Below are 24,335 nucleotides of genomic sequence, written 5' to 3'. Positions count from 1 at the left end.
CAGAGTGCTGTATCCAAGCATATTAATGGAAAGTTATGTGGAAGGAAATAGTGTAGTAGAAAAGGTGCACAAGCAATAGGGATAACCACAGCCTTGAAAGGATTGTGACACAAAGGCAATTCAAAAATCTGGGGGAGATTCATAAGGAGTGGACTACAGCAGGTGTCAGTGCTTCAGGAGCCACCACGCACAGATGTATCCAGCACATGGTCTAAAACTGTTGCATTCCTTCTGTCAAGCCACTCCTGAATCAGAGACAATGTCAGAAGAGTCTTACCTGGGCTAAATATAAAAAAAACTGGGCTGTTGCTCAGTGGTCCAAAGTCCTCTTTTCGGATGATTGTAAATGTTGCATTTCATTTGGAAATCAAGGTCCCAGAGTCTGGAGGAAGAGTGGAGAGGCACAGAATGCGAATTGCATGAGGTCCAGTGTGAAGTTTCCACAGTCAGTGATGATTTGGGGATCCATGCCATCTACTGGTGTTGGTCCACTGAGTTTTAACAAGTCCAAAGTCAGCACAGCCCTCTACCAGGAAATTCTAGATGCATCCCTATGCTGACCAGCCTTATGGAGATGCTTATTTAATTTTCCAGCAGCTTACTAGAACCTAGCTGCAGGAGAAATATTCCCTCCCAGACAGGGAATACTGTAGCCTCCCTTAAGCGTAAGAGCGACATCACTACCTCCACGCCAATGGAGTACTTATGTCGTACGTTGGATAAGCAAAAAAGCTATATATCTACGATTTACAACATACTGCATGACGATGACACTAAACTTCCGTATATGCTCCGCTGGGGGGAGGATGTGAATGAGAACTTGGATCGCACTGATTGGAATTCCTTAGCACAGTTTAACTCTAAATCCATACTCAATACTTCCTTAATAGAGGCTCACTACAAGGTGTTTCTCCGATGGTACATGGTCCCGGTCAGGTTGGCGGCGGCGGTTCGCACTGCGTCCCCCAGCTGTTCCCAGGGCTGTGGACAAGCTGGCACCATCGTCCACATCTGGTGGACTTGCCCAAAAGTTAGACGATTTTGGATCCGTACTTACAACTTTATCTTTTCCTTGATGCAAGTTAATTTAGTGAAAACTCCCCAACAAGCCCTTTTGGGTAGACAGATCGAGGGGGTATCTAAACCTACTAAACGCCTCATAGCTTTTACTGTATATTCACAGCTGCTAAGATTGCAATCACTCGTTCATGGCGCACTCCTGTAATACCGATTGAGCTGCTCAAAGCCAAACTGACCTGGATCATGATAAATGAACGGATGGTAGCGCTACTTAATGATAAGATACGTTTGTTTGACAAGACCTGGGACCCTTGGCTCAGATACTTGGCAGGCCTACCTTGAAGGGGGAGTGCCGCTGTCCCCTCGGACAATAAGATTTGTAAATGCACCCCGATTGGGGGGGGGGTGGACCTGGATGCCGACCCCTTTCCTCCCGCCGCTACTGGTCTCTTCTCCTACTTCTTCCTTGCTACTGCTTCTAATTTTCTGTGACACCTGGATTCTTTCTTTCTTTTCCTTTTTTTGTTTTCTTTCCCCTCCTTTTCTCTCTCTTTATTTTCATTTTATTACTTTCATTCCTTCCAGTGCACTGACAGATGGCAAATGCCTCCCCCAGTTCAGTGTGCGATAGTGGGGTTGGGGGCCGCCTCCCTCCTGGGGCGCAGTGTGTTCCCATAGGGGCGCCGTGGGGGGGGGGGGGGCGGGGCCCGGGCCAACCGACCTCCCGTATGGCTGATTGGAGGCTCTATTTCTACCTTGACTTGAGTCAATATTCTACAGTTTACACTGTTTATATTGTTCTTTTTTTGCTGCGATATTTATTTCTGTATTTTTCTAATTCATGTTCTGAGGCTGCTATGCTACTTCTTACATGTATGAATGAGCCTTATGGGCACACTTTGCACTGTTATAACTTTTGTCTTTTTCATGAAACCTTAATAAAAATATTGGAAATTAATTTTCCAGCAGGACTTGGCACCTCCCACACTGCCAAAACTACCAATACCTGGTTTAATGACTATGGTATCACTGTGCTTGATTGGAAAAAGTAAATGGAACATAGGACGCTTCTGTTTTGGAGATCAATCCACAATGGTAGAAAGATAGTATCATCCAAGGATGTATAGGGGTGCTATACTGACACCGACACAGCTCTTCTGAAGAGTAGAAGCAACTCCCAACTAGCAGGATAAGAAGAGGAGAAGGCGCCTCTAAGTACAGCATAAAAGACATTTATTGGCACACAATATTAATAACACTTACAAGAAAGTAGTGTAAAACGGGCATGTCTGAACATCACATCGGGTTACATTCCTGTCCCCATGGCTCCGTCTCCTTCGGCCGTCCAGCAGCAAGAAGAGAGTGATGTCCAGACATGACTGTATTACACTACTATCTGTAAGTGTTATTAATCTTGTGTGCCAATAAATAACTTTTATTCTGCACTTAGAGGCGCCTTCTCCTCTTCTTATCACTGTGCTTGATTGGCCAGAAAACTCACCTGATCTAAACCCTATAGTGAATTTGTGGGATATTGTCAAGAGGAAGATGAGAGACACCAGAGCCAACAATGCAGACAAGCTGAAGGCCGCTATCAAAGCAACCTGGGCTTCCATAACATCAGCAGTACCATAGGTTGATCGTCTCCATGCAAGGCCACATTGATGCAGTAATTCATGCAAAAGGAGCCCCAACCAAGTATTGAGTGCTCACTATACTGTACATGGACAGACTTTTCTATAAGCCAACATTTCTGTATTAAAAATCCTTTATTTATTGGTCTTATGTATGTTGGGTTGGCTCCTGAAGCACTGACACCGGCTGTAGTCCTCTCCTTGTGAATATCCCCCAGATTTTTGAATTGTCTTTTTTTCACAATCCTTTCAAGGCTGCGGTTATCCCTGTTGCTTGTGCACCTTTTCTACTACACTATTTCCTTCCACACAACTTTCCATTAATATGCTTGGATACAGCACTCTGTGAACAGCCAGCTTCTTTAGCAATGAACTTTTGTGACTTACTTAACTTGTGGGGGGTGTCAATGACTGTCTTCTAGACAACTGTCGAGTCAGCAGTCTTCCCCATGATTGTGTAACCTACTGAACCAGACTGAGAGACCATTTAAATGCTCAGGAAACCATTACAGGTTGTTTTGAGTAAATTTGCTGATTAGACTGTGACACCATGAGTCTACAATATTGAACTTTTCACAATATTCTAATTTTCTGAGATACTGAATTTTGGGTTTTCACTAGCTGTAAGCCATAATCATCAAAATTAACCACTTTACCACCAGAGGATTTTGCTGTCTTACGTCTGGGCCACTTTTTGGGATTTGGCGCTGTGCGACTTTAACTGACAATTGCACGGTCGTGCGATGCCATACACAAACGAAATTTACGTCCTTTTTTCCCCACAAACAGAGCTTTCTTTTGGTGGTATTTGATCACCTGTGCAATTTTTACTTTTTGCGCTATAAACAAAAAAAGAGCGTTTAATTTGAAAAAATAACAATATTTTTAACATTTTTTTATATGAAATTCCCCCCAAAAAAGATGTAAAAACCAATTTTTTTTTTAAATTTTTGGCAAATTTGTTTTCTGCTACCTATGTTTGGTAAAAAAAATCAATAAGCGTATTTTGATTGGTTTGCGCAAAAGTTATTGCGTTTACTAACTAAGGGAAAGATTTCTGTCATTTTTGGTGTTTTTTTTTTTTAACGCGTAATGGCGGCGATCTGCGATTTTTTTTGCGGGACTGCGACATTGCGGCGGACAGATCGGACCCTTGACTGACATTTTTGACACTTTTGGGGGTACCAGTGACATTACTGCAGTAATCAGTGCTATATATATGCACTGTTACTGTAAAAATGACACTGGCAGGGAAGGGGTTAATTTTATTGGAGAGGGAGGGGTTAATGTATGCCTGGTGCTTACTGACGTGTGTGGGGGGAGGTGACTGAGTGACACAGGCACAGATCGCAGGTTCAGCTATGCTGAACCCTGCAATCTGACCCTGCCTGTCACTTAGGAGATCCGCCCGCTTGTGTTTACACAAGCGGGCGGATCTCCACACTAGATCCCCGACGATCGGGGAAGAGCGGCGGCGATCGCCGCTGCTCCTCCCCTGGCCCGACTCCCGCTGTGACTGAAAACAGCGGGAGCGAGCCTGCGGCGGCGCGCGTGCGCCGCCGAGAAGGGGGATTGTCTGACGACGTAGTACTACGTCATCAGACGATAACGAGCCACTCTGCCGCAGTAATATTACTGCAGGCAGACGTAAAGTGGTTAAAAGAAAGAAATGCTTGAAATATATCACTCTGTGTGTAACACATCTATAGAATATATGCATTTTTACTTTTTGAATTGAATTACTGAAATATTATCCAGAAATTTTAAAAACAATTATTTGCAGATCTGGTGTCATGCTGTGATTTGATAGTTATTTTCTCTTCCCATCAGACTCAGGATAGTGTAGCTGCAGCCCTGGCCTGCACCAAGATCCTAAAGGCTCTCTCTAAGGAGGAGGAAGACTCTAAGGAAATAGAGGACATGACAGCACTTGCAGACCTTTATGAGGAACGAGCTGCAGGTAAGATAAATACTTCTCGGAATTTGGTATTGCAGGCAGAATTGCCGCTACTCAGGCCGCAATCCCAAATTGCAGCAGAACGTGTGATGCGCTTTTGAAGAATTTAGAATTTAAAGCGGTTGTAAACCCGAAAAAAAAAAAAACCCTGCAAGACAAAGGCATAATGAGCTAGTATGCATCGCATACTAGCTCATTATGTATTACTTACCTTAGAACGAAGCCCCGACACGGACCCCCGGACACCGCTGCGGGCGCTGCCATGATCCCTCGGCGTCTCTTCCGGGTTAGGCGGCTCCGGCGCTGTGATTGGCTGGAGCCGCGCTGACGTCACTCCTGCGCATGCGCGCGGCAGTGATTTTCCGGCAAGCTCCCGGCAAGGAAAGCTGAAGGTCCCCCCGGACCTTCAGAGCGCATGCGCCGCTCGCGTGAGCGCATGCACTGCAAATATCTCCTAAACCGTGCCGGTTTAGGAGATATTAATTGTACCTACAGGTAAGCCTTATTATAGGCTTACCTGTAGTTAAAATGTCAAAAATCGTGATACTACCGCTTTAAAGAATAATGGCACCCCAAACACAATGGGATTCTGCTGCGACTCTTGCGCAATGCGTTAAAGATTTAAAAAAATGTGCTGCGCTTGTCACCCAAAAAGGAGAGTGAGCTCCTTTTCAGGCGATAAATGCGCATAGGGCAGCCCATAAAGTAAATAGACTGCCTTTTGTGCAACATGTGTGTAGGCAGGTTGGAAACTGTATAGTGTAGTGCAGCCTTTTTCAACCAGTGTGCCCAGGCACTCTGGGGTGCCTTGATGTTTCTTCAGGGGTGCCTTGGCAAAACAGCTAAAAATTGCCCAAAAATTGCTTTCAAAAAAACCTTCTAACTGCCGGCATCCTAACAACCATTGGCATAATCAGTTGATAAGGAGGATGTCAGTCGCCTGCATAGCATCCTTGTTTGACCTTCTCCTGTCCCTCACATTGTCTAAATGATAGAGAAAAACGGAGAGAGAAGAGAAACATTGGAATACTAGTCAGTACCTGTTTACAAAAGTGTATTTGCTTTGGAAGAATAAATCACCTCTAACGTTCTGTGTCCTACGTGGACATGTGGATGTTACTGCATTATGTAAGACCGTTAGAATAGTTTTTACATTTTAGAATGGGGTGCCTCGAGACTGTCCATAATTCTGAAAGGGTGCCTTGACTGAAAAAAGGTTGAGAAACACTGGTGTAGTGAACAAGCGGCTGACCCACGCTGGGGAATGGGTTAAATGTTTCTAGCTTAGTTCCCGGGCTTTTGGTTCTAGCCAGCCAACCTGTGATATAAAAAAGGGGGGCGGCTGAGGTCCACGGGTTCCAAGTTGCAGGTTCTAAAGGGTTCCGGTGAGTTTCCTCGTTTGGCATTGCTTAAAGCGGAGTTCCACCCAAAAGTGGAACTTCCGCTTTAGGGAGTCCTGACCCCCTGACATGCCACATTTGGCATGTCATTTTTTTGGGGGGGGAGGGGGTACCTAGTTTTGACAGGTACCCGCTCTCACTTCCGGAGCGCAGCGGCGCCCTGAACGGAAGTTCTCCTCTCCCCCTCCCTCCCTGCAATCTTCTGGGACACGTCAGAGGTCCCAGAAGATTGCCGGCCAATCAAGACGCGCAGCGCGACTCGCGCATGCGCAGTGGGTACCCGGCTGTGAAGCCGTAAACTATCACAGCCGGGTGCCCACAGCAGTGATGCCGGCGCCGAGGGAGAGGATCGAGGCTTCGGGCGGCCGCATCGCTGGACCCCTGGACAGGTGAGTGAATGGCTGGAACTCGGCTTTAACCACTGATTAGGATTTTCCCCCTTAATGACCAGGCCATGTTTTGCGATTCGGCATTGAGTTAATTTAACGGACAATTGCGCGGTCGTGTGACGCGGTACCCAAATAAAATTGATGTCCTTTTTTTCCAACAAATAGAGCTTTCTTTTGGCGGTATTTGATCACCTGTGCGGTTTATAGATTTTGCGCTATAAACAAAAAAAGAGCGCCAATTCTGAAAAAAAAACAACATATTTTTTACTTTCTGCTATAAAACATTCCCAATAAAAAATTTAAATTTTTTTTTTTTTTTGTATTCTGCCACATATTTTTGGTAAAAAAAAATTCCAAAAAGCGTATTTTAATTGGTTTGCGTTTTAGTTATAGTTATAGCGTCTACAAACTACGGGATAGATTTTTAGACTTTTTATTTATTTTTTATTAGTAATGGCGGCGATCTGCTATTTTTTAGCGGGGCTACGACATTGCGGCGGACAGATCGGGCCCCTAACTGACATTTTTGACACTTTTTGGGGGACCAGTGACACTAATACAGTAATCAGTGCTAAATAATATGCACTGTTACTGTATAAATGACACTGTCAGGGAAGAAGTCAATACTGGGGGTGATCGAAGGGGTAAATGTATGCCTTTGTGCTTACTCACTGTGTGTGTGGGGGGGGGGGTTCTGTGACAGGCACAGAGAGATCGGGGTTGTAGCTTAGCTGAAACTGCTGATCTCTCCCTGCCTGTCTGAGAGAAGATCCGCCTGCTTTGTTTACATAAGCAGGCGGGTCTTCTCTCTGTTTCCTGGAAGATCCCCACTGTGTCTAAACAGAGGGAGCGCGGCTCTGGCGGCGCACGCGCGCCGCTGAAACCGCATGCGCTCCAGTCACGCAGTACTAGGTGACTGGACGCAGCCGAGCCGCCCTGCCGCAGTAAAAAGCCGGCGGGCGGTCAGCAAGTGGTTAAGTAGCAGTGCCTGCTTCAGTGATTTCCAGTTTCCATAGGGAATCCCACAGTTATGGTCCATATATATTTACTGTACATTGGTCCAAGCCAGAGTGCTGTAACTAAGTAAAAATTGTCATACGCAAATTTTAGCTTTAAACTTTTTTTTCACTAACTTTGTTTAAAAAAAAGCTAGGTAATCATCCCATCCATCCATCCATCCATCCATCCATCCATCCATCCATCTCTTTCTCTTTCTGAACAGGAGTGTTCTCTGAATGTTATCGCAGTGATGAGAAACGGGCAGAACTTCTTTTGATCCATGCCTCCAACAATTGGGGAAGGACCACCGCCCTGGAAATGGCTCAACGGTCTCAGGCTCTGTCCTTTATGTCACAAGGAGGTGTCCAGGTTTGTCTTTTTACCTGACCTGATATAATGTACCCATGATAGGAAGTTGTAGCCTATCCTCATTATGAAGAGACTGACCCCCCAGTAAGAAATGCTATAGAATTATAAAACAAAAATCTCCAGAGGAGCCATTGTGAAGCTTATAGCGGATCTTCACTGCATCTGAGCACAGTATTTAATTCATTTTTAACTTTTTACTGCAGCAGTGAGGCCCTCCTGCGCGAACCAACATAGACCTACGTCGGTTGTGCGCCTGCAGCTAGGGGGCGAGTGCGAGCCGGCGGCAGCGTGCTCCCACCCCCACTCGGCAGCGGGGACTCCGATGCACAGGGCAGGCAGCTCCGATTGCCGCCTGACACCCGCGATCGTTCCCCGCTGAGAGAGAAGAACGTCGGCTGTTGTAAACACAGCTGACCGTTCTTCTCTCTGGAATGATCACAGAGCGTCTGTGATCCTTCTATATAGGATCGCAGGTCTCTGTGATCATTTCACAAGCCACGCCCCCCCACAGTTAGAATCACTCCCCTAGGCTCACATTTAACCCCTTGATCACCCACAGTGTTAACCCCTTCCTTGCCAGTGTCATTATTACAGTAACAGTGCATATTTTTAGCACTGATTACTATAGTAATGTCACTGGTCCCCCCCAAAAGTTTAAAAAATGTCAGTTAGGGGTCCGATCTGTCCGCAGCAAGGTCGCAGCCCCGCTAAAAATCGCAGATCGCCGCCATTACTAGTAAAAAAAAAACAATAAAAATGACATAAATCTTTCCCGTAGTTATTAGACGCGATAACTTTTGCGCAAACCAATCAAAATACGCTTATTGCAATTTTGTTTTTTACGAAAAATATGTAACAGAAAACAAATTGGCCTTAAATGTTAAAAAATTTAGATTTTAATATTTTTTGGGGGGGGAAGGGGGGGGGGAATGTTATATAGCAGAAAGTGAAAAATATTGTTGTTTTTTTTTTTTTTTCAGAATTGTCGCTCTTTTTTTGTTTATAGCGCAAAAAATAAAAATCGCCCGGGTGATCAAATACCACCAAAAGAAAGCTCTATTGGTGGGGAAAAAAGTACATCAATTTTATTTGGGTTCAGCTTCGCAGGACCGCGCAATTGTCTGTTAAAGTAACGCAGTGCCGAATCGTAAAATATGGCCTGGTCATTAAGGGGGCAAACCTTCCAGTTCAGAAGTGGTTAATATTCAAAGAAAACTCCCCCCCATCTATCCATGTATCCATGCTTTATTTTGCTAAAAAATCTCTTTGAAAAACACCCCCTAGCTTTACTGGCTGTGGCCATCTTGAGTAAGGGCAGTTGGTTCATGTAGTAGCAATTACAGTGCCTTGCGAAAGTATTCGCCCCCCTTGAACTTTGTGACCTTTTGCCACATTTCAGGCTTCAAACATAAAGATATAAAACTAATTTTTTTGTTTATAGCGCAAAAAATAAAAATCGCACAGGTGATCAAATACCACCAAAAGAAAGCTCTATTGGTGGGGAAAAAAGGACATAAAAAAACTGAAAGTAAAGGGGCTGAATAATTTTGCACGCCCAATTTTTCAGTTTTTTATTTGTTAACAAAGTTTGAAATATCCAATAAATTTCGTTCCACTTCATGATTGTGTCCCACTTGTTGTTGATTCTTCAAAAAAAGTTAAAGTTTTATATCTTTATGTTTGAAGCCTGAAATGTGGCAAAAGGTCGCAAAATTCGAGGGGGCCAAATACTTTCGCAAGGCACTGTACTTCCTGAAATCTGTCTGCTTTTCGCTCAAGCATGCAGGCAGGAGAGTGTGTTTAGTTGAGAAAACCCTCCCTCCTCTTCTCCCCTCCTGAAGACTTCTGGAATGTATCAGGTAATTTGCCTAGGCAAGAAACCAGAAAGTAATAGAAAAAAATTTAAAAAAAAAAAAAAAGTTACTTACCCGACTGGTACGGCTCCCTCCAACTGCCATCACTACTGCAATCAATCAGGTAGATCTTCAGATGAGAGGCAGCTCTTACTCCCGCCGACGCATCACCACCGTCCTCCCTGCCACCGCCAGTACCTGGAGCTTCAAAGGGTGAAAGCCCCACAGCTTCCCCTGCACACGGTAGGCCATGTCACAACTAGAAAACCTGAGATGCTGGTGGTTAGACTCTGCCTATGCCACATCCCATGTATACTATAGAAGAAAGAAAATTCCCCTTGGTGTTGGGACTTTTCAGGCATTGTATATTGGATCATGACAAATTGAAAAAAAAATTAGGTAAATAAAATGAATGTTTATTATTCCATAACCAATGGGTAACAATGGATTATTAAAAATTAGTTTTATTTACTTTTTTTTTTTTTTCATTTGTCGTGATCTAATATACAATGCCTTAAGTCCCAACACCGAGGGAAATTTTCTTTCTTCAACTAGAAAACCTGATCAAGCAATACTCACCTCAGGGTACAGTACTTTGTGGTCTGCATTGACTATCTGATTCCCTTTTCTTGGAAATCTTTCTCATCTCAAACATCTGCTGCTCTGGCTTCGGAAGAAGTGAGCCCCCCCCCCCACCCGATCAAGCCGGGAGCTATTGCTCATACCCTTTTCTTTTTTTAAATTGTATGTTACCTATACACTATCTTGCTCCCCTTTTGGGAGTTTATCTTCTTGATCCTGAACTTCAGTGTCCACTTTCTCACAGCTGGCTGTCATGCTCTCTCACCCTAAATCTCCTGTAACGGATCAACCGGCACCCTGACTGGGTACCTGACGGATGCTCCTAGTGCTTCCCGAGGGCTCAAAGCACTCCACCAGACACAATGACCACCTCAGACCCCACGATCCACCGTAGCTTGGTTGGGGTCTCGCCGTCTCCTACCCACCCTGGACCTACGACAAGGCTCCAGGTTCCAGTGGGTGAACCTCTCTTTCCCCAGAGAGTGCAGCAGGAACAGGAACAAGCTCTTATAAGAGCTTAGTGAATATTCAAGGGAGTATGAAGAGCATCGTAATCCCTTGTAGCAGATTCCCCCAATGAGAGACAGGACTCTTGATTGAGGGTGAAGTAGAACTCAAACTGTTTATTCAAACACATGCACAAAGAGATATACACTGTGGGACAATCCCCCCTCCCCCTTAGCAGCCAATCCACATACACATATACATCCCATAATAAGTTTATCTTAACCGCTTGCCGACTTCCGCAAGTACATATACTGCAGCGGTCAGCCCCGTGCAGGCAAAGTGACGTACGTCACTCGCCTGCGAGCCAATAGGGGGCGAGCGCGCGTCGCCGGAGGCGCGCTCCTGCCCCCGCTCGCTCACTGGGATCCCTGCGCGTGTGACCGGCGGAACCGATGTTACAGAGGGAGAAAGGCAGGTGGCTAATGTAAACAAAGCCGCCTGCCATTCTCCGTTGTGTAACAGCAGAGATCATACGGTCCTGCTATGTAGGATCGTAGATCTCTGCTGTTACATGAAAAGCCACATCCCTGCACAGTAAGAAACACGCCCCTAGGGACACACTTAACCCCTCCTTCTCCAATAAAGTTAACCCCTTCCCTGCCAGTGTCATTTTTACAGTAACAGTGCATATGTATAGCACTGATTACTGTAGTAATGTCACTGGTACCCCCAAAAGAGTCAAAAATGTCAGTCAAGGGTCCGATCTGTCCGCCGCAATATCGCAGTCCCACAAAAAAAAAAATTGCAGATCGCCGCCATTACTCGTTAAAAAAAAAACAATAAAAATTACAAAATTCTTTCCCTTAGTTAGTAAACGCAATAACTTTTGCGCAAACCAATCAAAATATGCTTATTGGGATTTTTATTACCAAACATATGTAGCAGAAAACAAACTGGCCTAAAAAATTTTGATTTTTAAATTTTTTTGGGAAATTTCATATAAAAAAATGTGAAAAATATTGTTATTTTTGCAAAATTGTCGCTCTTTTTTTGTTTATAGCGCATGATCAAAAAATCGCACAGGTGATCAAATACCACCAAAAGAAAGCTCTGTTTGTGGGAAAAAAAGAACGCCAATTTCATTTGGGTACAGCGTTGCACGACCACGCAATTGTCCGTTAAAGTCACGCAGTGCCGAATCGCAAAATACCCCCTGGTCAGGAAGGGGGTAAAATCTTCCGGGGCTTAAGTGGTTAAGGCAGACAGAAACAATAGAACAATGGAATACAGGCACTTACCAATAACAAACCCCATCCCATCTCACTATCTAGCAAGGGTCTATGAGACACTCCTGCAATATTCTAGCAATCTGAAAAGTCAAACCATTCATCTTCACACATTTCCTGAGAGATATTGCTGACAAATATTACTGTCCCATTTGAAGCCATCCAAACCATTCTCTCCGCGTCCCCCAAGTATCTGTCCCTCAATCCCAGTGACAGTAAACACAGTCACACCTCCTTGAATACTTCAGGTGGAACTAGCCTTGCCATATCATGGAAAGAAGACGCTTTCCTCTGCCATCAGACTTCTTACTGCACAACATTGCCCAGCCACAAGGGTTTAGAGTTTAGCCTATTGTTGCCCCCCCCTCCCTTTTTTTTCTACAACCTCAATTTCCTAGAGTGCAGGGGCGTAACTACAGGGGTTGCAATTGCAACCGGGCCCCATGCTCCAGGGGGCCCGTGTGGCTCCCCTGTACACCTAGATAGGAGGGGGCAGTGGGGGCAGCATGTAGAGAAATCACTGTCCTCCTTTTTCCTCCTGTAGCTGCAGGAGGAAAATGGAGGAGATTGGTTGCTCTGTATGCTGCCCCCGCCACTCCTCCTATCCAATTCCCTTGTGTTCCACTGTCTCTGGGCCCCTGTGTGCTCCCCTGGTCCCCCCTACTGTGCTCCCACCTACTGTGCTCCCCCCCCCCCCCCCCCCCACTGTGCTCCCTCCTCTCTCCTGCTGGCTGCTGCAGGGGATGTGTCTCAATAGAGAACCAGGAAGGGGTCAGTAAATATGTAATTTACCAGCTCCTTCCTTTTCTGAATGGACAGAGTCATAGTCAGCGACATTGTAAAAAAATAAAATAAAATAATAAAAAATAATACAATTAAAATACCAAAAAAATAAAAACTACTGACACCAGTAGGTGAACTTCCAGGATCGCAAAGGTCACACTTGCGACCGAGCCCTGGCATTCCACCAAGGTGGGGAGATCCCAAGATGGCAGGAAGGGGGCCCACTGCAAAACTTGTGAAAGGGTCCCGCTGCGGGACCGTAAAAAATGGCCCTGCAACGAGAGTAAAGGGCCCCAGGGTCAGTGGGAAGAGCCCCAGGCTTGATTGGAAGGGCCCCGGCCAGGGGTCCGGGGGGCCCTTCATGGTTTCTTGCACCGGGGCCCTGAAGGTTCTAGTTACGCCTCTGCTAGAGTGTATGCCTCTTCTGACCTCCCTCTTTAAAGTAAATCCTTCTTCCTCTTCCTACGGCTGCCTTGCACCTCCCTCTTCCTCCCTTCCTCCCCCTTACCCCATCTACTTAACTTTCTATTGCCCCCCCCCTCCCCCACATATTGTTTTTTTTCCTTTTCTACACATCCCCTCATACTATGCGTATCCTTGCCTCTATAGCCCAGACACAATTTTACACGACTGTGCAATACTATGTGCGCTTCACAGGCGCCTCATCCTTTCCCTTTTCTAGCCGGGCCCCCTCCGTTTTTCTTAGACCACACATTTTATCACGAACAGTATTATTTGCTATATTCTTATTTCTACTATGCAGTATTTACCACATTGCCCTCCCCACATATATAACACCTCCTCAAAAGAATGGTGTCCCTTTCTTTGTCGTGTAACCTCGTGTCTGGGCCTTATACACAAGATTATATTAATAATAATCTGCATGCTGCATTTGTCATACCCCATGATATACTTGTTTAGTTTTCAGCTTACGTACTTACTTACCCATCAGAAAGCTTCATGGCTCCCTTTATGGCAGTGGTTCTCAACTCCTGTCCTCAGGATCCACTAACAGGCCAGATTTTAAGTATTACCTTGGAGGGATGCAGACTAAAATACTGCAATCACTCAGCAGCAAATAATATCACCTGTGACGTATTTCAGTTATCTTGCAAACCTGGCCTGTTGGTGGGTCCTGAGGACAGGAGTTGAGAACCACTGCCTTATGGGAAAACAAAGGTGTTATTCATTTTTGGATGGTCAACACTATTTTCAAATTACCTTTCTCTGCCAATGCCTATTGAGCTTTACACCCATATGATTTTTATACACACTATCAACTATTTATGTTTTATGGTCGTACTTATTTGCCATTGCTACAATGTCTGTTATACTATACCTCTGATACATCGGCTTCCTGATTTAATCCCCACTCCCATGATCAGCTTATGGTTTTTGAGCTCACTCTATACCAGTGTTTCTCAACCTTTTTTCAGTCAAGGCACCCTTTGAAATGTTTGACAATCTCAAGGCACCCTTTTCAATTATGGACTTGAGGCACCCCATTCTAAAATGTAAAAAAACTATTGTAATAGTTTTACATAATGCAGCAACATCCACACACCTAGGACACCCAACGTCGAAGGAACTTTTTTCCTCCAAAGAAAATACACTTTTGCACAATGGTACTGACTAGTATTCCAATGTTTATCTTCTCTCTCAATTTCTCTCCATCAGTCAGCTAATGTCACCCCAGTGCTAAGGGAGGGAGACAGAGGAGGGTCAAAAAAGGATGCCGTGGAGGCAACTGACATCCTCCTTTCAACTGATGATCTCATAGGTCAGTGGTGGCGAACCTTGGCACCCCAGATGTTTTGGGACTACATTTCCCATGATGCTCAACTACACTGCAGAGAGCATGGGCATCATGGGAAATGCAGTTCCAAAACATCTGGGGTGCCAAGGTTCACCACCACTGTCATAGGTTGTTAGGATGGCAGTGTCTAGAAAGTCATAATGGTGCACAACAAAAACCTGTTGCTTTGTGTATCTAAAAGGCAGGCTTCGTCCACCTGCTGGCTTGTATAAAATTTGTTGATCAATTTTTAGGCATTTTGCTAAGGCACCCCTGAAGAAGCCTCAAGGCACCCTGGTTGAAAAAGGCTGCTCTATACCAACCTACATTATGCTTGCATCATTGCAGATATGCTTGCCCACCTAGATCAACTATCTTACAGCCCACTCTGCTCTCCTGTCCGCTCTACGTGATAATTCATGGAAACCATGGACATCAATCCCACCTTACTCCCCACCAACCCTTTTTCCCTTCCTTGTCCATATACCCCTCCCCATCCTTCCCTCCATACCCTTCCCACCCCACATTACTGAACTATTCATAATAAAATGGGAGCCATGGTACAAGTTACAAACTTCAAGATCATTGAGATTATTAGTCCCCGTTCACACTGGGGCGACCTGTGAGGCGACCTGGTCGCCTCACAGGTCGCCGTAGGTCGCCTTCCATAGAGAAGCTGCGGACCCGTTCTAATAGGAGCGACACAAGTCGCTCCGACTTAGAAAAAGGGTCCGGAGCTTCTTTGGGGCGACCCGGAGTGACCCGGAGCGACCTGCATAGACTTCAATGTTATGAAGTCCGTGCCGGCCGCTCCGAGGTCGCGGCGCGCTGCTCGCACCGCGACCTCGGAGGTCGCCCCGGGAAGTCAGATCGCCCCAGTGTGAACGGGGCCTCAGGGGTAAGATAGAAAAAATTGCAATTCAATATAGAAAATATTTTATATTTTGACAATAGATATGCTTTCAATTCAATGCTTTCATGAGCCTGGATATCTCAGCAGGGGTAGCCAAATTCATAGTGTGTTATTTTGTACCTCATTGATCTGATTTCTGGCACCCCGCACCCTGTGCCACATTAGACAATATAATGAAAAATTGTCTATTTTCTTTCCACAGACATTCCTCACAAGGACCTGGTGGGGGAAACTTTCAGTGGACAATGGTTTCATCCAGCTACTGCTATGTATGTTGCTGTTCCCTCTCATCTACAGTAACCTCATCATCACTTACAGGTCAGTCTGCCATCATTTCTCCCATTATAAATGATAGTGGTTTATGGAATCTGGAGTATTCTGCCATCACAATGTCTGGTCTATGGAAGACCAGGCTGTCTGAAAATGGGTGCGTGGTTAAAAAAGACAGATATCTCTGGTGCTTGGGCCCAGGACATTTTAAAGTAGCATCCACTTCTGCAGTAATATTGTCCTTTAATTTACCTACTGGTAAGGATAACACTTGGTAGTATTCTTTTATATTTTACTTTTTGGCTGTTTGTCTAATTCTTGCAATGAAACCAACCCAGTAGTATATTATTGTATTTTTTCCAAACATAAATGTTGCATATACAAACTACGTACAGTTACAGGAAAACTATACAAGACATACATATAGTTAGTGAGATCGAAAAAAGACATCAGTCCATCCAGTTCAACCTATGATGTCTGTGTGTGTGTGTTTGATGTTAACTGTACATTGTATACCCCTTTATGTTGTGGTCTTTAAGGTGCCCGTCTAATATTTTTTTGAAACTATTGATGCTTCCAGCTAATACCACTGCTTGTGGAAGAGAGTTCTACATCCCCACTGCTCTGACAGTAAAGAACCCCCTACGAATTTTAAGGTTAAACCGTTTTTCCTTTAGTTTTAGTGAGTGGCCCAGTGTCTTATTGTATTCCCTTTCTCTAAAAAGTTTGTTCCTTATGCTATGGTCATCACCAGTACAATATTTGTACATTGATATCCTATCCCCTCCAGAGAGAATAAGTTCAATGCTTGTAGTCTTTCCTCATAGCTGAGATCCTCCATTCCCCTAATTACTTTTGTGGCCCATCTCTGGGCTCTCTCCAGTTCCAGCACATCCTTCCTGAGGACCGGTGCCCAGAACTGGACAGCATACTCCAGATGTGGCCGGACCAGAGTCTTGTAAAGTGGGAGAATATTCTCTTCATTTCCCCTTGTTTACATGCCAGTATTCTATTGGCTTTGCTTGCAGTGGCTTGGCATTGCATGCCACTGCCAAGCCTGTTGTCCACTAGGACCCCCAGGTTCTTTTCCATCTTAGATTCACCCCGATGTTCCCCCCTAGTTTATGTTTCTGCTCAAGTGCATTACTTTACATTTTTCAACATTAAACCTCATCTGCCATGTAGTTGCCCACCCCATTATTTTGTTCAGGTCTGCTTGTAAGGTTTCCACATCCTGCATAGAAGTTATTGCCCTGCTTAGTTTAGTATCATCTGCAAATACAAAGATGCTAGATATCCCCTACTCTAGATCATTTATGAATACATTAAAAAGGATTGGTCCCAGGACAGATCCTTGGGGGACCCCACTTTTCACACCCGCCCAATCCGAGTACTCCCCATTAATCACCACCCTCTGAACTCTCCCCTGGAGCCAGTTCTCTATCCAGGTACTCACCCTGTGATCCATACCTACCTTCCTTAGTTTGTACAGTAAGTGTTTGTGGGGAACGGTGTCAAGTGCATTTGCAAAGTCCAGATACACCACATCCACGGGCTTTCCTTTATCTAGGTGGCAGCTCACTTCATCATAGAAGGTTAATAGATTGGTCTGGCAAGAATGTTTTTTTATATATCCATGCTGATTACTACTAATAATACAGTTTTCATTACTAAAGTCTTGTATGTGGTCCCTTATCATCCCCTCCAAAATCTTGCAGACTACTGATGTTAGGCTGACAGGTCTATGTTACATGGAATATTTCTCGGCCCTTTTTAAATATTGGTACCACATTGGATTTTTTCATATCAGCTGGCACCATTCCCGTCTGTACACTATTCTTAAAGATAAAGAATAATGGTCTGGCAATCACCTGGCTGAGCTCTTTAAGAACCCTCGGGTGCAAGCCATCCGGTCCCGGTGATTTATTTGTGTTAAGTTTCTCTAGTTTAGTTCTAAGTCTATCTTCTGTTAGCCATGGGGGTACTTCCTGAGGTGTAGTATTTAATTTATCATTACAAGCTGGGTTAGTGTAGCCCCCCAATTCTTTTGTGAAGACTAAAGAGAAGAAATTATTTAGCACTTTCGCTTTCTTACTGTCCTCTGTGGCCAGATTCCCTTCATTATCTTTTATGAGGCCAATATGTTCTGGTCTCGCTTTCTTACTATTTATATACTTAAAGGATTTCTTGGGTTTTTTTTACTCTCTTCTGCTATATGCCTCTCTTGTTCTATTTTAGCCGCCTTGACTTTGCCTTTGCATTTCTTATTGCACTCTTTGTACTGTTGGAATGCTGCCAATGACCCCTCAGCCTTTTATTTTTTGAATGCCTTTTCTTTAGTATGAATATGCCTTTTTATGTTGGAGTTTAGCCACCCAGGGTTTATTTTTGCTCTTTTAAATTTATACAGGGGCTGCAAATATGAATAGATACACACGTGCCCATGCTGTCTATGTTTCCTATCAAATGCAATAATCTGTATGCAATAGAAATAATATGCACTTTGTTTCTGTTATGGCTAGTCCATAAGAGGAAATCACACAACCCGCAAAAACTGGAAAATATTATCCTCCATTAAAAAGATTGGTACTATCATTTCTATTGATTGAGGAGGTAAAGAATATTATCTATGATGAATGGAAGAAGACAGACAGGAAACTGTCCTTATCCAACAGATTTGAGAAGATGTAACCCATTCAAGAAAGAAGAGGTCCACACACTGGAAGTAGATGCAGCTGCCATTAGGCATGTCACATTACCTATAGATGATGCAGTTTCCTTCAAAGATGTTTTAGAGAGAAAGATAGATATAGAGCTAAAGAAAATATATACATCGGCAAGAAGTGGCTGCAAGCCATCATTGGCACTGACATTAGTAGCCAAGGCAATAACAACATGGGCAGAGCGTGCAGAAGTGGAGTTATCCGCAGAGACCGGAAGTGTACTGAAAATAATAAACTAGATCAAATTGGCAGGCAATTTTGTAGGTAAAGCGGCGATCGACACACTGCGGTTTTCAGCCAAAGTAATGCTACCATCAGTGATGGCGAGAAGAGCATTATGGCTCAAGCCATGGACGGCAGACAGATTGTCAAAATCCAACTGGTGATGTATCCCCTTTGACAGAGCAGCCTTGTATGGCAGCAAATTGGAAACCGCTATTTTGAAGGTGACAGGGGGCAAGTCAGGGTTGATTCCGCAAGACTTGAGGCCCAGACACCAGCGTCAGCCAGAAAGGAGACAATTTACGAGTAAGAGGAGGGATACAAGTTTTTTTAGAACAAACAAAGATACCAGAAGAGGGTGGAAGAACCCCCAGACATCGGTGGCTCGGATGAACCAATCAAGACAGAGCACAGTGCAGAAACCTTTTTGAAGGTCCCTCCGTCCAGACTGGTCCAGTTTGCGCTGGTCTGGGAGAAGCAAATAAAGGACCCTTTGGCCATAAAGGTAATCCGGGAAGGTCTTCACTGGGAGTTTGTGGCCCCCCTGGAGCTGCCCCACTTTACCCACACAAAGCTCCCTCAGTGTCAACAGAAGATACAGATAATCTTCGAATATGTCCAATCGCTCCTACAAAAAAGAGCCAGTCCCCATGCGAGAAAGACATCAAGGATTCTATTCTACTCTCTTCTTTATAAAGAAAAAAAAAAGCGATCTAAGACCAGTATTAGACCTTCAGAAATTGAACAAGTACATCCGAGTGCAAAGCTTTCATATGGAGTTGCTGCAGTCAGTCATGCAAACCATCAGACAGGGGGAGTGGATGTTATCTTTAGATTTGAAAGATGCTTACTTACATGTCCCAGTTCATCAAGAATGTCACAAATATTTACGCTTTGCAATAATAGAATACCATTTTCAATTAGTCTGCCTACCATTCGGCATGTCAACGTAGCCGAGAATATTCTCCAAGGTGTTACCCCGGTCATAGCCATGTTGCGCAGGCGGGGCCTACAAGTGTTCCACTATTTGGACGATGTCCTCCTAGTAGCCCGAAACCCGCAAATCCTGACAGAACATCGGGAGATTCTGGTCCAAACCCTACTGAGCCTAGGATGGATAATCAACTGGCAAAAGAGTCAACCAGTGCCCACGCAGAGAATGCTGTTTCTGGGGGCAATCCTAGATACCTGCAGGAACACAGTAGAACTCCCTTCAGAGAAGGCAACGGCGCTTGTCTCTCAACCACAAAAGATATTGACACTCTTATACCTCACGGCCTCCCAATGTCTCAGGCTGTTAGGGTCATTAGCGGCTATGATACCCATGGTAAAGTGGGCCCACTGGCGCATGAAAACCTTCCAGGGTGAATTCCTGAGACAATGGAAGAGCTGCTACATGCGTCAATGGATCAGACTGTCACCAGTGATGAGGCGTTCCCTTGATTGGTGGCAGAAGCCAACCAATTTGTCAAATTGCCATCAACTCAACCCAATGACACTAGGGATGAGCTTCGAGTTTGAGTCGAACGTAAGTTAGACTCAAACATTGGCTGTTCGCTCGTTCGTCGAATGACGAATAAATGGGCTTCTTCGCGGGCTTCTAAGCGGCAACTGACATCAGTAAATTATTCACTGCACCTAAGCAGTGCATTGTGGGGCGGCTTGTGACATCAGGTCACTATAAAAGAGCTGTCAAAATCAAAGCAGCTCAGAATGCGGAAAGCATCCAGAGAAGCAGGAGCTTCTTCCTCTTTTTTTTTTTTTTCTATTTTTCGGGCGGATGGGCGAATAATCATTGGGGGGACACAATTTTTTTTAATAAAGGACTTTTCCAAAACTGTCTTTTGTCTTTGTTTTTTTTTTTTACTTTTTTGGTGAAGGGGTAGGGGTACGATGTACCTGATATCCGTTCACATAGGGGGGGCCAGGATCTGGGTGCCCCATTGTTAAAGGGGGCTTCCAGATTCTGATAAGCCTCCCCCCCCGCAGACCCCCACAACCACAGCCCACAGTTGTCAGGAAGAGACCCCTGTCCCCATCAACATGGGGGCAAGGTGCTTTGGGGAGGGGGGGGCAGAGCCCTTCTGCCCCAAAGCACCCACCCCCCTATGTTGAGGGCATGTGCCTGGTATGGTTCAGGGGGGGAGCTCGCTCGCTCTCACCCCCATCCTGGCCAGCCAAGCTGTGTGCTTGGATAAGGGTCTTGTATGGATTTTAGGGGGAACCCCACGCCGTTTTTTTTTTTAAATTTTGGCGTATTGCCGAGAGCTGACAATACATTACAGCCGCGAGCAAGTTTAAATTACATTTTTCCTTTATAAATTTCAGTATTGCTGCAGCAGGCTATAAACATCGCACAGATGCACTACTTTACAGGCACAGTAAGGGGGCCCCCCCAGGCACGATATTTAAAGGAATTTTTATTGTTTCAATTTAAGCATTATTAAAATCACTGCTCCTGTAAAAACGATCATTTAAAAAAAAAAACATTTTTTGCATTGATTCATGTCCCCCAGGGCAGTACCCAGGTCTCCATATACTTTTTAGGGCCAATAACTTGCATTTAAGCCTTTAAAATTAGGACTTTTGATTTTTCATGTTCGTGTCCCATAGACTTTAATTGGAGTTTGCATGTTCGCTAGAACATTTCCCCTGTTCGAGATGTGCTGTGCGAACCGAACAGAGGGGTGTTCGGCTCATCACTAACCGAAACCAGTGGTGATCACATTGGATGCATCAGCGGTAGGCTGGGGAGCACATTGCAATGGGCATCTAGCCCAGGGCCGGTGGAGAAGCAGACAGAAGGAAGTCTCCAATGTATTTTAGAACTAAAGGCAGCCTTCCAAGATCTAAAAGCATTCCAAGACCAAGTCAGAGGGACCAGTGTAATGTTACAGATGGACAACAAGGCAGCAGACGCGGAGTCAAGCACTCCTAGCGGAGGTCGCGCCCATTATGAACTGGGCTCAACAGAATGTTTTAAGTCTTTCAGCCATTTACATCCCAACTCCACAGAACTACTTGGCGGATGCACTGTAAAACGTTGGACAACAATGAATGGGCACTGAACCAGTCAGTCTTCTAGTGGTTTTGCAGTCCGTGGGGTCCTCCAGACCTGGACTTAATGGCATCCCTGAACAACAGGAAATGCAGACGTTTCTTAGCGAGGGCGAAGTTCCCAAAGGCGGAAGCAGTGGATGCACTCAGCTCCAAATGGATCTGTACCCTAGCGTATGTATTCCCACCAAAACCTATAATTCCCAAGTTATTCAACAGAATACTCAAACACCCAGGGGTGGTGATAGCAATCATTCCCTGTTGGACCCACAGGCCATGGTTCCCACTACTACAGACTTTGATGTTGGAACCCCCAATCCTACTACCAGGGATACCAGATCTACTCTAACAAGGTCAATTGTATCACACGGATCCTACCACACTTCATCTGGTGGCCTGAAGATTGGGAGGCAGGTTGCTCAGTCTCAGTTATCGAAACCCTGCTGAAAGCAAGAGCAGCAACGAGTAACAGTACCTACTCGAGAATATGGGAGAAGTTTGCCACCTTTGCCGAGTCCAGAGGATTTGACCCATTAGTGCTGTGGGAATTACAGGTGTCAGAATTCCGTCAAGCAGGCCTTGAAATAGGCCTACAGGCAAACACGCTCAGAGTCCAAGTCTCAGCCCTTTTCGGCCATGTCAGGGGTTAGATGGCCAATACCCAATATGCCAATTCCTGAAAGCTTGCAGGAGAGTCCATCCTCATAGGATAGACTCTCCTGCAAGCTTTCAGGAATTGGCATATCACTACTTTCCGGCTACACCACACCTATCATGTAAGGGTACTGTTGGTGGTGGAAACGCAAGCCTGATCAAGGTGTACCTTTTCCGAACCGTACTGAACTGTACCGAACAGAACCGTACCGCTCAGTGGAAAGGAGGCATAATTCTCTTTTAGGCGCTATTCTGCTTCAACAATCTAAGCATTGCAAGTGTGATCTTTGTAACTGATCCAGTTGTGGTGAGATAGATTAAAGTATACCTAAAGGAATTTTTTTTTCCTGTTTTGGATAGAGTGGAGAGAGATTAGAACCCCTGTTAGTCTTTATTGCTGTCTGTGCCCCGGTTAGGAAGATCCCCTATTATGGGTAAAAAATCCCAAATTATGGGTTGTCCCCGAAAAGTAATAGGAGGGAAATGTTCCAATGGGGACACTAGTTCTGGGGATCTGGGGGTCGCCAAAGAATTTCCTTTAATTTACAGGGATTTCCTCTCACTTCCTGTATGGCTATGGGACAGGAAATGAAGGGAAATCTCTGCAATGGGACACAGATGGAGAAAAAAAATCTGACAGGGTTTATAACCCTCCCTTTACTGTCCAAGGTGAAAAAAAATGTTTGCCTATAGTTCTACTTTAACTTACAGTAGCAAGGCAGACAGTGACTCGATCCAATGCCACCCTGCTGGTCATAGAAAGCTTTCATCAAAAACCTGTTCAGAATTTCACAGATAAACAACAGATCAGGTCAAAAAATCATAGTGGGTCTTGTTCCAACAGAATACAGCACATCTGAATGGAGATTAAAGCATGAAGAAGAAGGGTAGGACTAACTGCATAGAGCATCCCATAGCTACAGAGTATGGAAATTACAAAATTATTTAAAGACAAACAATCAACAATGCATGTGTACCATGGAAGGCACTGTAGCTGAAAGTTTTGGAAGCAGATCTTGTTGTTGGTCCAACAAGAGACCAACTACAATGGGAATGAATGTGGGTGGTGTTTTTGGCAAGGGACAGTTGCATTTTAGCAACCAGGGGAGCTCCCATCGTCCTCTCATATGCCAGATGTCCTTGATACTGTATCACTAGACTCGCCAATCCATAGTCCGGGCCTGATCTCCAGCTTATGGAAAAAGTTACAGATTAATAAATGAATAGCATTGCCTTATGTTATGCACTCAGTTACTATTGCTCTATTTCAGCCAATTCTTGCTTTGTTTTTTTGTAGGAAAGGCTTTACAAATTTTCCCTCTTTCCGTGATGGAAATCAAAATGAGCGGAGAAATCGGAGTATCCACCAAGATACCAGAAACACATCAAAGGGGTAAGGCAGAGAGGAGTGCCTCAACCATTATATTGCAGAAGCCAGATTAAAGATTATTAGCACCGGAACTGACAGCTGGTATACTCTGTATAACTTTCATGCACTTATATAAATAAATCACCTAGTTAGAGCTGTAAAAACACGAAGGGACTAACTGACTATGTGGCTTGTAACCACATCATCATCCTTACCATTTCTTAAATGGGGACAGAACCCCCATAAATACATACCCTCTGTAACGGAAGTCTCTTTGGTTGGGGGGCCCGTGGAACACCCAACCCAAATCCCTCTCTCAGCCCCCATAGGCCCCTCTTATGTATAAGTCTCCCTGTGTCTATTAGGGACACAGAAAATAAATTTGTTGGAGAAGCATGGACTTTGAAGTCACTAAATAATAAAAATAACAATCACAACTAAAATGTACATCAAAAATGTGGACATTGTGCCTCAAAAAAGGCATTTAGTATATGTGAAGTATGTCCCACTTATATTAATTTCACACATATACAATGTTTCATTTTTGGGGAGAAGCCGTATTAGTGTTGCTTGTCATATTGTGACAGGAAGTCAGGTAAATCTGTGGATGTTG

The 24,335-nt window shown here is 44.6% G+C and overlaps 1 protein-coding gene across 1 annotated transcript in view; it reads left to right on the top strand.

Moving 5' to 3' along the window:
• The window catches only part of LOC309545657 (transient receptor potential cation channel subfamily M member 2-like), a gene marked incomplete at both ends in the record, with an annotated part of 173,037 nt that overhangs the window by 39,475 nt on the left and 109,227 nt on the right, over positions 1-24,335 (top strand). The window contains 4 exons of the mRNA XM_082244928.1: positions 4,485-4,614; positions 7,623-7,768; positions 15,630-15,745; positions 23,651-23,746. Of these exons, the coding sequence (XP_082101054.1) occupies positions 4,485-4,614; positions 7,623-7,768; positions 15,630-15,745; positions 23,651-23,746 (488 nt within the window). The remainder of the gene's footprint in view (positions 1-4,484; positions 4,615-7,622; positions 7,769-15,629; positions 15,746-23,650; positions 23,747-24,335) is intronic.

This window comes from Pelophylax lessonae, assembly GCF_965119305.1.
Source record: "Pelophylax lessonae genome assembly, chromosome: 2".
NCBI lineage: Eukaryota > Metazoa > Chordata > Amphibia > Anura > Ranidae > Pelophylax > Pelophylax lessonae.
Note: the sequence above shows the minus strand (reverse complement) of the source record. Positions and strands in the feature narration are given on the sequence as shown.